The sequence below is a fragment of the Phacochoerus africanus genome, chromosome 4 (genome assembly GCF_016906955.1).
Source record: "Phacochoerus africanus isolate WHEZ1 chromosome 4, ROS_Pafr_v1, whole genome shotgun sequence".
In the NCBI taxonomy this organism is placed as follows: domain Eukaryota; kingdom Metazoa; phylum Chordata; class Mammalia; order Artiodactyla; family Suidae; genus Phacochoerus; species Phacochoerus africanus.
This window is the reverse complement of record NC_062547.1, coordinates 4588357-4604345: the sequence shown is the minus strand read 5'-3', so window position 1 is coordinate 4604345 and position 15989 is coordinate 4588357. Positions and strand designations below refer to the sequence as shown.

The 15989-nt window shown below is 55.8% G+C and overlaps 1 protein-coding gene across 1 annotated transcript in view; it reads left to right on the top strand.

The window, feature by feature from the left end:
• The window catches only part of LRP5 (LDL receptor related protein 5), a 121806-nt gene that overhangs the window by 36747 nt on the left and 69070 nt on the right, over positions 1-15989 (top strand). Inside the window, 4 exon segments of the mRNA XM_047775070.1 lie at positions 2391-2588; positions 8360-8537; positions 8539-8557; positions 9570-9701. Coding sequence (XP_047631026.1) covers positions 2391-2588; positions 8360-8537; positions 8539-8557; positions 9570-9701 — 527 coding nt within the window.

The following is a 15989-nucleotide window of genomic DNA, read 5'->3' as shown; positions in this document are numbered from 1 at the left end:
GTCTGATGACTGTGCTGGTCCCTTGTGGGCGGCAGCTCAGGCTTTGCTGAAAGGGGTGAGGTTTTCTCTCTGAAGATGAGGCGGCCACATGAAGGAGTCGGGGTGGGGGTGGGGTAGGGGGACTTGGAGGGAGAACAGCTCACCGGCCATCTGAGAAGTGACCTGTTCTCACCTGCGAGATGTCCCGTGGCACCGCCTCTCCCCAGCAGGCCCTCCCAAAACAGATGGCGCAGGTGGCTCCCCGGAGACCCTTTCCAGGCTGACTCCCGTTGACCCAGGGCGAGCCAGCTGCCTGTCCCTGAAGCAGTCACCGAGACCCAGGGCGACTTGCTGATTGCTCAGGACTGACCCGTGCCCAGCCCGGACAGGGGGGTGTGGGGAGACCACACCCCTGGAGAGGTTCCTGGACCTCGAATGGGAGAGATCCTCAAATGGAAATCCGGGCACCGTCCCCCCTTCTCTTCAGAGAGACGCTGGTGGACAGAGTAAAGCCACTCTGCCATCGCTTGTGTCCTGACCTGTCCACGGGCGCCTGGACCTAGAACCAAGGGTCTGTGTCCTCCAGGCTGGTGGGGTTCCCCTCCCCTCTGCTCTCCACCAAAGGGCCCGCCCAGCCTCCACACAGAGCGAGTGCCCCGCCTGGACAGCTGGGCACTGCTGGGGTTTGGACCTGTCACCCTGGATGCCCAGCAGCATGTGATCTCTGCCCCCAAGGAGGGGCATCAGATAAGGAGGCCTCTAAGGAGATGGTGCGCTGTGGCTGGAAGCTCCGAGGATGTGCTTAAGCAGATGCCAGTCACCCACAGACCCACCCAGGAATAGCTCCGGGTTTTTCCTTTGGCCACACCTGCAGCATGTGGAATCTCTCCAGGCCGGGGATCGAACCCATGCCGCAGTAGCCACCCGAGCCGTCGCTGTGACAACGCCAGGTCCTTAATCTGAGCCACCAGGGAACTCCCATGAATAACTCCGTTACATTTCAGTGTATACCTCACCTACATGTTGTTTTTAATAGACTTTATTTTTTCAAAGCAGTTTTAGCTTCACAGCAAAGTGAAGGCGAGGGTACGGCGTTCACTGACACCCATGGACGTGTCGTGTCTCTCCACAGAGATTTAATGTCACGTACCCACCATTATATTATCCTACAGAACCATTTTGCCGCCCTTCAAATCCTCCCCGCACCACCACTTCATCCCCCTCTAGCCCCCGAAGCCCCTGATCTTTTCACTGTCTCGGAGTTTTGCCCTCGACGGCATGTCGTGAGCTGGAATCATCGAGGGCGTTGCTCTTCACCATTGCCTCTTGCACTTTGTCATATGCGTTTAACGTCCCTCCATGTCTATTCCTGTCCTAATAGCTCATTTCTCTTCTCTTTTGTCTTTTTTTTTGTCTTTTTAGGGGCCCTCCAAGGCATGTGGAGTTCCCAGGCTAGGGGTCCGATCAGAGCTACCACTGCCGGCCTACAGCACAGCCACAGCCATGAGGAATCTGAGCCGCGTCTGCGACCTACACCCCAGCTCACGGCAACGCCAGATCCTTCACCCCCTGAGCAAGGCCAGGGATCGAACCCGCGTCCTCATGGATCCTAGTTGGGTTCGTTAACCGCTGAGCCATGATGGGAACTCCTAACAGCTTGCTTCTTTGTGGCACCGAATAATATTCCATTCTCCATGGTTTAACTGCCGTTTAGAAGATCATTTAGCATTTTCACAGTAGCAAAAAAAATCACAAGCAACTCTCACATCCAATGTGGAAGGATTTAAATAATTTACAGTATTATATTGCCATTAAAAGAACAAGGAAGGAGTTCCCATCATGGCACAGCAGAAACAAATCCAACTGGGAACCATGAGGTTGCGGGTTCAATCCCTGGCCTCGCTCAGTGGGTTAAGGGTCCGGCGTTGCCGTGAGCTGTGGTGTAGGTCACAGATGTGGCTCGGATCTGGTGTTGCTGTGGCTGTGGTGTAGGCCGGCGGCTACAGCTCTCATGAGACCCCTGGCCTCGGAATCTCCATATGCCGTGAGCGCTGTCCTGAAAAAGAGAAGGAAAAAAAAGGCAAGAAAAAACCAAGGAAGATTTCCATTAGTGAGAAGGAGAGGGCACCCAGAGTATTTTAGTAAACGAGTGGAAACTCCTATGCAAGTGGAAACAAGTATGTTTAATTATCCAGCTTCATTTAAAGGTTAATTGATTACCACGTGCCTAGAAAGCAAATAGGAAGGAATAACACCCCAGGTCGTGAACGCTGGTTGGCTCTGCTGGGTGAGATTTTAGGGCCGATTCACTGTGTCTGCTTCCTATGCAAACCGTTTGTGTAGACAGAAAGCAAAGCCCGGAAGCAGACGTGTACAGCTGTCTTTCCCTGTGCCTCTGTCCTCCTCCATAGGTACATGTACTGGACAGACTGGGGTGAGACACCCCGGATCGAGCGGGCGGGGATGGACGGCAGCAGCCGGAAGGTCATCGTGGACTCGGACATCTACTGGCCCAACGGGCTGACCATCGACCTGGAGGAGCAGAAGCTGTACTGGGCCGACGCCAAGCTCAGCTTCATCCACCGGGCCAACCTGGACGGCTCGTTCCGGTCAGTGCCTGCCGCCGGGCTCGGGGCCCCCACCTTCCCCACGGGGCCCCCGTCCCGCCCCAGCTGGTCCTTCTCAACTCCGGCCCATGGTCTCAGACCTGAAACCCTGGGCGCCTGGGGCATGCAAGACCTCTCAGAACTTCGATTGGTACCGGAGGGCCCACGCCACCTCTGACGTCCCACCAGGCCGGGTCGGGGTGGCATCGGCATCTATTTCACAGCAGAATGTGGCATGTTCGTTCTAAGTGGGACTAAAAAGTCTATAGAGAGCCCCCCCTCCACGGCCGGGTTTTGCCACCAAATGAGAAACAAAACTCTTTCCAATTTCAGAGTTTGGGGGATTTCAGAATTGCAGATAAGGGATTGCAGACCTGAGGCCCCAGGGTCCAGCGGGGTCGCAAAGAGTTCTCGGGGCCCCTCCTCCCCCAGCACTAGGCGTCCGGGGTGGGAGCAGCCCAGTCTTGTGTTCACTGCATTCCTGTCTTGTCAGAGGGCCTTACACCTAGTAGCTGCTCAATAAAATAGGCTGAATGAATGAGTGGACGAAAAGGATGCTTTCCTTGTGGGTCCCAGCCTTTAGAACTTTCTGGTCGGCTTAACAGCTCCCCTACCTCCTGACGCTTTGAGTATGGGAATGTCCCCTCCGGGTACAGGTGAAGGGCAGTTTATTCCTTGGCCAAGTACTACCTCCTGGCTCTGTGCCAGGATCCTCCCCGAAGGACAGATCCTGTTTCTGTACCAATGGGGCTCCTGGATCAGACAGGGCACGTGCGGGCGCGGAGGGCCATGGCGACCCTGCGCGGGGAGGGCTCGCTGGCTGGACCTCTGCAGACATAGGCAGACGCCAACTGGAGCAGATGTGAGGAAGTGGCAGCTTTGCCTCATTTTATCCAGGCTCGTGCCATAGTCATCTCTTGCTGGGTAACAAAGAACCCGAACCTTGACAGCCTGAAACAGCAGACATTTGTTGGGGAAATCAGGAATCAGGAATCAGGAGTGGCTTAGCTGGGTGGCTCTAGCTCTGAGTGTGTCCTGGGGTTATAGCCAAGCTCCTGGCTGGGGCTTGGGTCACCGAAGGCCCCACTGGGGTTGGAGGAGCCACCTGTAATGTCGCTCTCGTGGCTGTTGGCAGGAGGCCTCCATTCCCCTTGAACTTCTCGGGGCTGAGGTGTGTACCCAGCTGGTCTGGAGCTTTTTATCCTGTTGTCCCTGAGAGCGTAGACCGGCCTGGGGTCTGGTTGGAGGTTTGGAAGGTGCGGCTGTGTGGGGAGCCGTGGTCCTTGGAGAGCTGAGTGATCCTGGCAGTTCTGAAGGGTGGATAGTAGAGTCTAGAGAGGCTGCAGGTTAGGGGTGCCCTGGGCAAGGATTGCGGTGAGGGACAGTGAGGATGATGGTGGCATTTAAAACGTAACAGGAGGAGTTCCCGTCATGGCTCAGTGGTTAACAGACCCAACTAGGAACCATGAGGTTGCAGGTTTGATCCCTGGCCTTGCTGTGGGTTAAGGATCCGGCGTTGCCGTGAACTGTACTGTAGGTTACAGGTGCGGCTCGGATCCCGTGTTGCTGTGGCTGTGGTGTAGGCCGGCAGCTACAGCTCCGATTCGACCCCTAGCCTGGGAACCTCCATATGCCGTGGGTGCGGCCCTAAAAAGCTAAATAAATAAATAAATAAATAAAAAGCCATAACGGTAGTGGTGGTGATAGTGGGGGAACGGCGGCGATGGTGGTGGTGGTTGGTGATTATGGTGGAAGCGCTGGTGGTGGCGTGGTAATGGTGGCGGCGGCGGTGGCGGCTAACCCTTCCCTAACACTTGCTGTTTGCTGGGACATTTGTCAGTTCATTTAACGCTCACACTAACCCTTTAAAGTGTTTGCGCTCATGATCCTGTACTATGATAATGCACAGAGAGGCACATGAGCTTGCCCAAGGCCACACAGCTAGCTCGTCAGAGCCAAGCCTGGAAGTGAGGCACTGTGACCCCAGGGCCCACCCTCACCCCCCTTCCACCTGCCTCACCAGTGGGCCAGGTGGCCAGTGCCCAGGACTGTTCAGATGGCACGTGAGCTGCTGGGAAAGAGGGTGGGTGCTGGAGCCAGACAGACCTGCCCGGCCCCGCTCACCGGGGACTGTGGCTCGGCTGCTTCACTGCTCTGAGCCCTGGGGCCTCAAGTGTGAATTGGGGACCGTGCTTGTACTTCCTAGAGAACTTCTCAGGGCCCGATGCAGCGATGCCTGTAAAGGTGGGTGCACGGCGTCTGGGCGCAGGAAGCGCTCCGTGAAGCCTGGGTGCTCAGAGCGGTCCGGTCCGGGACGGAGCGGGAGGGCGTGGCCGGAGCTGCGCCCAGAGGGAAGGGGCGGCCTGAGAGCAGGGGTGAGGCGAGCCGAGAACTGGCACTAGCTTCCCATGGGGCCTTCCACCGAGGCAGGGCTCCGGGGAGGAGGAGCAGCCCGAGACGTGATGGGCCTCTGGCTTCTGCGTGACATTACGCGAAGCAGTTTCGTGGCTCCTCAGGGTGTAAACATGGGATTACGGTAGAATCCAGCAATTCCACTCCTAGGCTTCTGCCTCCAAAGCATTGAAAATGAGCATTGAAATAAATGCCCGTACAGGAAGCTCCATAGCGGGACCATCCACCCTGGCCCGAAGGTGTCCGCCAAACCCGTGGAAATGTTTGGGAAACAGTGGGAGCTGCTGGTTGCATAACATTCCGAACAGGCTACTGTAGCCCTGATTATTCACATGGAAGTGGTCCATTGGTGTTATATCAGTTTCACATCAAGACCTTTTTTTGTTTGTTTATTTTGGGGGTTTTGCTTGAGATATCATGGACGTATAGCATCCTGTTAGTTTTAGGTGTGTGGCTTCGTGATTCGTTACCTGTATCTATTGGGACGCGGTTACCATAATAAATTGAGGTGATATCCATCCCTGTACGTGGTTATAATTGTTTCCCTGGTGAGGAGAACTTTCAAGATCTACTCTCTTGGCCACTTTTATTTTTTAATTGTTATTACTTTTTTAAGGCAGCACCTGCAGCATATGGAGGTTCGCAGTCTAGGGGTCAAATTGGAGCTGTAGACACAGGTCTACACCACAGCCACAGCAACGCCAGATCCGAGCCACATCTGCGACCCTGCACCACAGTTTACGATGAGGCAACGCTGGATCCTTAACCCCACTGAGTGAGGCCAGGGATCAAACCTGCCTCCTCATGGGTGCTCGTCAGATTCGTTTCTGCTGAGCCCGGATGGGAACTCCTGGCAACTTTTAAATATACAAGACAATCTGAAAAAAGGATACAATGAACTTCTTTGCAGAACAGATAGTGATTCATAGACTTTGAAAAACATGGTTTCCAAAGGAGACAGTTTGGGGGGGGGGGCAGGGGATGCACTGAGGGTTTGAGATGGAAATGCTATGAAATTGGGTTGTGATAATCATTGTACAACTATAAGTGTAATAAATTTATTGAGTAATATAAAAAATTAAATATACAAGACAATATTTTTAACTGAAGTCACCATGCTGTATATGACATTCTCAGGACTTTTTTTATCTTACAACTGAAATTGGTACCTTTCACCCTCTGCACCCATTTCATCCATCCCCCACCTCTGGCAACCTGTAGTCTGTCCTCTGTAAGTTTGGGCTTAAAAAATTTTTTTGTAGTGCGTTATAATTAACATACAATATTATTAGTTTCAGGTGTCAAGTGTATCGATTATGAAATGATCACAATAAGATCAGTTAACCATCCATCACCATACAAAGTTGTTATAGTATTATTGACTCTATTTCCTACGTGGACATACAAAATATGTGTAACTTATTTATCTTGTAGCTGGAAGTTTGTACCTCTGATCCCCTTCATGTGTTTCATCTGATTCCCTACCCCCTCCCTTTTGGCAGCTACCTGTTTGTTCTCTGTATCTGTGAGTCTGTTTCTCTTTGTTTTGTTTTTTAGATTTTAGATATAATTGAAATCATATGGTATCTTTCTCTGTCTGACTTTTTCACTTAGCATAACACTCTCTGGTCCATCCCGGTTGCCGCAAATGACAAGACTTCATCCTTTTTTATGACTAAGTAATATTCCATCGTCTGTATCCATTCAGTTACTCTGTCAGTGGACCCCTAGGTTGATTCCGTACCTTGGCTGTTGTCAGTAATGCTGCAGAGAACATAGGGGTACATATATCTTTTCAAATTTGTGTTTTCATTTTCTTTGGAAAAATACCCAGATATGGAATTGCTGGATCATAGGGTTATTTCCAGTTTTTTTACTCTTTTCCATAGTGGCTGCACTAACTTACATCCCCACCAACTGTGCACGAGAGTTCCCGTTTCTCCACATCCTTGCCAACACTTGTTGTTTCTTGTCTTTTTGGTAGTAGCTATTCTATCACTCTTCTTCCATATTTTGGAATAATTTGAGAAAGACAGGTATTAACTCTTCTTTAAAGGTTTGGTAGAATTTACCTATGAAGCTGTCTGTACCTGGACTTTTGTTTAGGGGGAGTTTTTTGATTACAGATTCAATTTTGTTACTAGTTATTGGTCTATTCAGATTTGCTGTTTCTTTATGATTCAATCTTGGGAGATTGTGTGGTTCTACAAATAAATTCGTTTTTGCCAGGTTTTCAAGCTTGCTGTCACACAGTTCTTCATAGTATTCTCTTACGATCCTTTGTATTTAGTAAATTGTTTTAGAAAGTGACATCCAAAAAAACAAAGAGGCGGAGTTCCTGTTGTGGCTGAGCGATAATGAACCTGACGGGGATCCATGCGGATGAGGGTTCGATCCCTGGCCTTACTTAGTAGGCTGAGGATCTGGCATTGCCGTGAGCTATGGTATGGGTGGCAGACGTGGCTCGGATCCTGCGTCGCTGTGGCTGTGGCGTAGGCTGGCAGCTGCAGCTCTGATTCAGCCCCTAGCCTGGGAACCTCCACATGCTGCAGGTGCAGCCCTAAAAAGCCGAAAAAAAAAAAAAATCCACCAAAGAGGCAATGTTGGGTCCGATCAGGCAAGCCCAGGAGTGTGTGTTTGTTGTTCAGTGGCACCTTTGCAGCGTTACTGTCTCCGAGGTGCTGTGCCAGGGGCTGAGGACATGGTGGTGACTGCCCAACTGTGGCCCCCACCTCTGGGAGCCTGTCGTGGGACAAGGGTCCTTCAACCAGAGAATCACATGCTACCAGCTGCGTACATCACGACTCCATCACCAGCCTCCATAATCTTGTTAAAGACAAGTTCTCATTTGCTGGGTTTTACAAGCACACAGAAGTGAATGGCTTTTTTGCACGGTGGTGCAAGTGTGATTTGCCTTGAGAATATAAATCACTGGCATTATAGGAATGAGCAAGCACACGTGGTCCGATCTGTATTACGTTGCTAAAGTGTCAGGGCCGGACAGGCCTGCGTGTCCCCAGCTCATTGTGACCAGCGGTGGCTTCGTTCCGGCCACTTTCCTTCCTTCTTCTCCGTGGGGCGTTCTCCCAGGGGTCACCACTGTAGCGACAGGTTGGACGGGGGGCAGCTGGATGTGCAGGGGCGCCCGCGTCACCCTCAGGGGTGGTGGTGGGAAGCCAGCTAGGTCTGCAAGGTGCCCTGCGAGCCTGGCAGAGGGTTCTTGGGGTGCTCCGGCCTGGTCGCACGCTGCTTCCTCCCAGCTCCTGGGCAGCGCTGATGGCTGTGATGAGGGAAGGCCGTCAGGACTGGGGCCGCCGTGGGGACCCCCTGATGGCGCCTCCCTCCGCCCCTGACCCCTGCAGGCAGAAGGTGGTGGAGGGCAGCCTGACACACCCCTTTGCCCTGACGCTCTCCGGAGACACTCTGTACTGGACGGACTGGCAGACCCGCTCCATCCACGCCTGTAACAAGAGGACCGGGGAGAAGAGGAAGGAGATTCTGAGCGCCCTCTATTCGCCCATGGACATTCAGGTCCTCAGCCCCTGAGCGGCAGCCTTACTGTAAGTGGGGCCCGGGGCCAGGGGGAGGGTGGCTGGGATGTTCCCCCAGCAGAAGCCTGTGGTCTGGGGGAGAAGAAAAGGGGGTGCTCGTTGGAGGGGAGGGGGGTGTGAGCAGAGTGCAGGGCAGGTGGGGGGGATGGGAGAGGCCCCCTCTGCAGAGCTGGTGTGGGGGTGCTCCAGGCAGGGCCCTGCCCCGGGGTGGCAAAGGGATTCCCAAGGAAGGTGCCCTGTTTTCAAGGCCCCGTGGAAGTGACGCGTCTATGAATGAAAGATCTGCTCTGAGTCACAGTTCTCTGCCTGGGTCCCCCTGGGGTGGTGGCACTGGTCCCTGGTGGAAAGGCAGCCAGCAGGGACCAGGGCCTTGAACTCACCTGCTCCTGCGAGGCCTACCCCCTGCTCTTGCATGGGGACCACGGCGGCGGGAGGGCTGGTGCTTCCTGGCCAGTGTCACTGACGGTTCCAACTTTGAACTTAAGAGTGGGGTCCAAGGGTGGGCTCTCTGGAGTGGTTGTCTGGGGGGGGACATCGTGGTCCTTAAATGCGGGTGGTTTAACAATACTTCGCGTTTCACGGGTGCCACCCCTTCCCTGCCCCGGGCGGAGGGGGATGCCAGGAGCCTTTGTCCCTTCGGTTGCACGTTGGTCGTGGAAGGGCTTCAGAGGATGAAGAGCGTGGCCATCAGCACCCAGAGGCTCGGACCTGTGTCCAGGTGTGGCCGCAAGCATCCGTGTAGAGCCCGCGGGGTCCAAGCAGGTCGCAAAGATGAGACAGGCCTCTCTGATCCAGGGCCCCACCTTTTCCGCACTGGCAGGTCCTGGGTCCTGCCGAGGGGGCTGGGGGCAGCCTTCACAAAGGCGGGGTCCTTCGAGTGGCTCTGAAGAAGATGGGGCTTCTTGCAGTAGGAGGTCGGGAGGAGGGGGCAGGGCAGCGAGGATGCGCACACGGGACCCACGGGGTGTAGGGGTCCAGGGCCCTTTCTGGAACCTTCTCCCACCTGCCCTGTTGTCCCCAGTCCACACCCGGTGTGAGGAGGACAACGGCGGCTGCTCCCACCTGTGCCTGCTGTCCCCGAGGGAGCCTTACTACGCGTGCGCCTGCCCCACTGGCGTGCAGCTTCAGGGCAACGGCCAGACGTGCAAGGCAGGTGAGCTGGGGAGCGGCTGGCGGGAGGGTGGCCGCCGGCGGTGGCGGTGGCGGGGGGACCCATCCTCTGCTTTCTTCAGGCGGCCTGGCAGCCGGATGCACGGTCAGATCTGGGCTCTGCTGGAGCTCAGGCTGGAGCTCGGGATCTGATCTATGAAGCGAGGTCGTGTCAGACAGGTCTCGCCCTAAAAGCTGGCTGTCGTGAACTATGAAACCGCGACTGTTGATTGTAGCGCGAGCGCTGGTGGAAAACGAGAAGCGGGAGGCGCCTGGCTGGGCATCCTCCTCCCGCCTCTCAAATGCGCGGACGCCACGGTACCGCGCACCCTCAGGGAGCCCTCGCCTTTACTTTTCTGCTTTTTCATAAGCATTTCCACTTTGATGCGGAATTTGCAATTCACTTTCAGCCTTGCCTCCCGTTCCCGTGGAGCCTCCCTGCCGTGATAACCCCCCGTGAAAACTTAGATTGCCAACACATTCTTTTTTTTTTTTTTTTAAATGGCTGCACCCATAGCATATGGAGGTTCCCAGGCTAGGGGTCATATCGGAGCCACAGCTGCCAGCCTGCGCCACAGCCACGCCAGGTCTAAGCCCCATCTGTGACCTACACCGCAGCTTTTGGCAGTGCCAGATCCTTAACCCACTGAGCGAGGCCAGGGATCGAACTTGCATGCTCATGGATACTCGTCAGGTTCTTAACCGGCTGAGCCACAATGGCAGCTCCTAAGAACATTCTTTTTGTTTGTCTCTTTAGGGCTGCACCCACGGCACATGGAAGTTCCCAGGCTAGGGGTCTAATCGGAGTTGTGGCCACCAAGCCTACGCCACAGCCACGCAGGATCCGAGCTGTGTCTGCGATCTATACCCAGCTCATGGCGATGCCGGCTCCTTAACTCGCTGAGCGGGGCCAGGGATTGAACCCACAACCTCGTGGTTCCTAGTCGGATTCGTTAACCACTGCGCCACGACAGGAGCTCCCAGAACACATTCTTAATGGGAGTTTTCTTTCAGATGCACCACGTTCAGCTGGTTTCCCTCTCACACAGTAATTGCCTTTGCCTCAGGGATTTCTCTGCCTCTTTACTCTCCACCTTAATTTTCGGGCACTTGCTGCTTCCAGGCCTCTTGCTCCGATTGTTTTTAATGAAATGTCACTTTCTCTGGGGTGCTGCCTGGGGACCTTTATGGCCAGGTGTCGGGTTCAGGGTGTGCTCTCCTGGAAATGACGTGTGTCCAGGATACGGCCGGTCCCTGGCAGACTCGGGCCTGGCCAGCGAGCAGGGTGGGGAGTGAGAGGTGACAGGGCCAGTCCCACTGGGGGGAAAGAACGGGAAGGCAGGGGCTTCTCGGGTGGCCTGGGGGCAGACGGCAGGAGGCATGAGCAGAACTTGGGCACAGGTTGAAAGCAAAACACTCGTGCTGGAGTTCCCACTGTGGCGTAACAGGATGGGTGGTGTCTCTGCAGCACCAGAATGCAGGTTTGATCCCCGCCCGGCACAGTGGGTTAAAGGATTGGGTGTTGCTGCAGCTGCAGCACAGGTTGTACCTGCAGCTCGGAACTGATCCCTGACTTGGGAATTCCACAAGCTGCAGGGTGGCCAAAAAATGAAAAAAAAAAAGAGTTTACGATGGGAAATCTGAAAATATGGAGTCTGCTAAGTTCCCCAGGTAATTCCCATGTGTTCGTTGCGTGCAGGGAGCTGAGCATAAAGCAGTTAAGGAGAAAGGCCTACTTCCCCGGCCCTCACACAGCACCTGTGCTCGTGGGGGCGGGGTCGACAGGAGGGGAGCAGGCACACCAACGAATAAGTTATGAGAAGGACCCAGGTGAGAGGCCGAGGTGAGAATAAGGTACAGGGGACGTGGGGGCCTGGCCACCTGAGACGGACGGCAGAGCGGGTCCTTGAGACGCTTCATGGGTTTTGAACCAGGGGCCCTGCATTTTCATTTTGCAGTGGTCCCTGCAGGGGATGGGCCAGACCTGCTTTGAGTTTTGGAGAAACTAAAGGGAAGTCGGGAGGCAGTCCAAATGGTTCGGTGTCTCTTTCTCTGCTGTTTGCGTCTGTACATTTCACTTGACGTTATTGCAGGAGCATTTGCAATTCCAAGAGGTCTGAGGTTTCAAAACCAAGCGTTTTGGTGTCTGAGGAATATTTTATCAAGTAAGCATCCCTTTGAACCATCTTTCCCTTGTTGGCCGTTTCTGCTCTTTTTGTGTGTTTGCAATTTCTAAGTTGTGCTGCCATGAGAGGCTGGCTCGGGGCCTGGCCCCAGAATTAGAGGGATCTGGATGCGGTGTCTGCTGCTGCCATTGACGGGCGCTGTCTGGCCGAGCCGTGCATTGGATCGGTTGGCAGTGTCTATTCTGGGAGAGGGAGGGGTCTGGCCGGATGCACATGTTGTCACCAACTCTGGCCACTCTGAGTGTCTGGAGCCAGGCTGCATGTGGACGTTTGGGGAACGAGTGGGGATGGACGTTACCCCCCTAAAGGTGGATCACGCGATGGTGCCTGCCCCGATGGAGGCCTTGTGTAGCTACTTTTGTTAAGGGGCCCCCGTGGGATCCTTCATGCGTCAGAGTTCCAGGAAGGGGGTGAGGGCAGAGACGGGGTGTGAACCCTAATAGGGCCCAGAGGCACGGTCCCATGAGGTTGCACAGTCGGAGAGGCCTGGGGTTCCAGAAGGTTCCCTGGGGGACAGAGGGCGCTTGGTCATCTGGGGTGGATGGTGCCTGGACCTTGTCACTCTGCCTCCCTGCCTCATCTGTGAGACGGCGGGGTGTCACAGGCCACGCCCTGCCCGGGACCCTGTGCGTAGTGGGTGCACAGTATACGGCAGCCATGCCCACATTCCCGTCATTGGCACCTCCTCCGGCCCGAGGGGCTGGGTTTGCCCGCGTGGTCCAAGGGTCCTGCCATCCCCCCGGGGAAGGGCTGATTTCTTTTCCACCTAGAAGCAGCAAAGGTTCTAGGCTGTTCTGCTGAATACCCCGGTAGCTCTGGGGACGCCACCTGGGGTTGAGCTCTGTGAGCAGATGGTAGCCCCCTGTGCAGGCATTAACTGCAGGGAAAGGAGTAGGGGGAGTGTACACGGGAGGGCTTCCTGGAGGAGGCCGAACCCCAGGGGGCTGGATGCTCTGCTGACACTGACACCTCCTGGGTGGAACTGGGGGATTAGCAGCAAAGGCGCTCCTTCCTGTCGGAAGCTGTTGGGCAGGGGTGGGGCGGGAGTGTGGGTGGGGTGGGGGCTGATCCCCAGTTGCCAGCCTGCAGACTCAGCTGCTCGGGGCCACCTTCGCTGGTCTGTGTAAGCACTGTTTTCGTCCCCCCGTGCCCCCACCCCCACCCCAGGCTGAGAAGGACACTTTGACAAATAACTCCGTTGGAGAATGCCAAGCGCGCAGAAGAAAAACGTTTTTGTTGTCATTCCGAGGGGCCCCTGCTTGGGTGGGCGTGTGGGGCCGGGCAGGGGGTCTGCACAGAGGCGCGCGGGGGACTTCTTTACGCCCAGCCTGCAGCCTTCTGCTTTTGCTCCAGAAGCCCTTCTAGGGCGCCCGGTCAGAAGGAGGGCCCGGCTCACAGAGACGCAGGAGGGATGGGCCGCGCGTCGTCTCCGGGTGAGAATGTGCCTGCCCGGCTCCGGCGTTTCCAGCGCGGGTTCCCACCCCCTGCTTCTCAGTCACGCGCTGGTGGGTTCTGGGGTGGATGGTGGCGGCTTCGCTGCCTCCCGCCCTGGCTCCTTCCAAGTCCAAGTGGTCCAGGGCCAGCCGGGGCGGGAGCGGGTGAACAGACGTCTCGAAGAGCTTTCGTCGCAGTTGAGACGAAACCCAGAAGTTTCTCAGAGCGTCGCGGGGGTGCGCCAGCAAAGACGGCTTTCTGGAAACTCGAGGCGGTTCCCCAGCATCACTCGGTGTTTCTTCTTCCAGAGGGACGTGGGCGTGAGCCAGAGCTGCCTCTGTCTCCGAGGGCCTTCCCGTCTGTTTGGGGGAGAGGCCAGGAGTCAGAGATGGAGCTGCAGCGAGGACCTCAGACAAAAAGTGACGCCCTCACTGGGGGCTTTTGGACGTGGGCCTCTCACTCTCCATTTTCCACTCCTTGCCACAAAATACTGTGTTAAAGAAAAAACGTTTTATTAAAAGGCTGTAATCCGGGAGTTCCCACGGTGGCTGAGCAGGTTATGAACCCATCTCGGATCCATGAGGACGAGGGTTCAACCGCTGGCCTTGCTCAGTGGGGCAAGGATCTGGCATTGCCGTGAGCTGTGGTGCAGGTCACAGAGGCGGCTCGGATCTGGCATTGCTGTGGCTGTGGCGTAGGCTGGCAGCTGCAGCTCCACTGTGACCCCACATGGAAACGTCCAGATGCCGCGGGCGTGGCCCTAAAAATCAAAAGAATAAAAGGTTCTAGTCCTATTGCCTGAGCACGGGAGCGGTTTTCCTCTTCGCGGGCAGCAGCGTCCGTCGGGTGTGTGGTTTGCATCCCGGTGGATAGGAGTTACACGTGCAGTGTGCCTTTGGACTGCTGCCTGGAGATAGCAGCTGGCATCACAAGTGAAATGAAGACAAAGAGACACTAAATCCTACTGAATGTCACTGGCAGAGCTTTGCGGTCCTGGTGCAGGCGCCTCGCTGGCCGGAAGGCAGCAGCGCCCATGGAGGGCCGCCAGTGTCCTGCCCGCGAGCGTCTTCCGAGGCTGGCGTGCCCGGTGGGAGGGTGGAGTTAGGGGCTGGCAGAGGACGCCTTTGGGTCCCTCGGGGATCGCCTCTTGGCCGTGGAGTCCGTGAGGTCTGGGGTGTGAGGGTGAAGAGCCAAGGCCACGCAGCGAGGGCTCAGGAGGTGACCCTGGGCTGGAGGGAAGGCCTTTAGGAAAGACGGAAATGGACGGAGAGTATGCTGGTGGGACTTCCGCTATTCCAGGATGGGTGTGCCAGAGGAGACACCATGTGTGACACAGCTTTGTCAGCAGTCGAGATCCTGCCAGAGACTTCTGGGAGGTGAGGAAATTTCGTCTCAGGCCAACCCAGAGTTTAGAGCGATTTTCAGTCATGTGATGGCTTTCTGTGTCCAGTCTGCATGTATCCTCTCATTTTTTTTTTCCTCTTTTTATGGCTGTGCTTGCGGCATGTGGAAGTTCCTGAGCCAGGGGTTGAATAGCAGCTACAGCCGCGGCCTGCGCCACAGACATGGCGACCCCAGATCCGAGCTGCATCTGTGACCTACACAGAAGCTTGCAGCAATGTCGAATCCTTAACTCATTGCGCAAGGCCAGGGATCGAGCCTGCATCCTCAGAGAGAACGTCGTGTCCTTAACCCGCTAAGCCACAAAAGGAGCTCGTGTTTGATGCTGTCTTGGCTTAGATCCCGGCTGGCTGTGTGATCTTGGGAAACGGACTCAGCCTCTCTGTGCTTCAGTTTCCTCCACTGTAAAAAGGGATGATAATAGGATGGGATTGTTGAGAGGAAAGCCTGGCTACCCAAGAAAACATGAGCTGTGCTTGAATTTGAACTTGAACTTGAGCCAGGCAGGCAGGCAGCCTGCCTTGGTGGCAGGAGAGCAGTCCTTCCCTGGACATTTGGAATCGGAAGTAGATGTGGAGGCCTGATGGTGCCAGGAGGAGCTGGGGGGGCGCAGGTGGGTGGGAAGCCCTCCTCACACGGCTGCTGAGTGTCCTGGGTGCACCGGGCTCCTGGCTCTCCTTTCTGTCAGGTGAAGGCTGGGAGGGTGTGGGGGCAGGGGCCTGGCTGGGTCGGAATTACTCAGCCCCTTACGTCCTGCCCAGGTTCCTCAGCCCCCAATGAGGGACAGGGTGTGGGAGGTGGAGGGCCGCCTCTGCGCGGGACACGTGCCCAAGGCAGGCTGCTGGGCAGCGAGTCAGAAACGACCACCGGCACAGCCAGAAACATCTTGAGATTTGAAGCCAGGGCCTCGGGCGTGACTTGCGGATTCCTGGGGCTCTCATGCCAAGTGTTTGACCTTTTATGCTTCGCGGGGTTGAGTTTGAAGAAATCCTTGTGACGTGTGTGAATCTCATTTCTTTCTGATTTTGAGCAAACGAGAGTCAGCCCTGTGTAGGGGTCAGTGCCTTCCCCAAGGAAGGAGCTGAGATGGGGTGATGCTCGGACCTCAGCAACTGGGGGCCTGCGACGTCCCGGGGAGGTGCAGGGTCCCCAGGAGTGGAGGATGGAGTGGGGGGGGGTGGATCCGAGTGTTGCCAGACGCCAGCAAAGTGGGGGTGTCACGGGAGCCCTCCGAGCTGCAGTTCCCTTACCGGTGAAGTAGGGAGATTGGC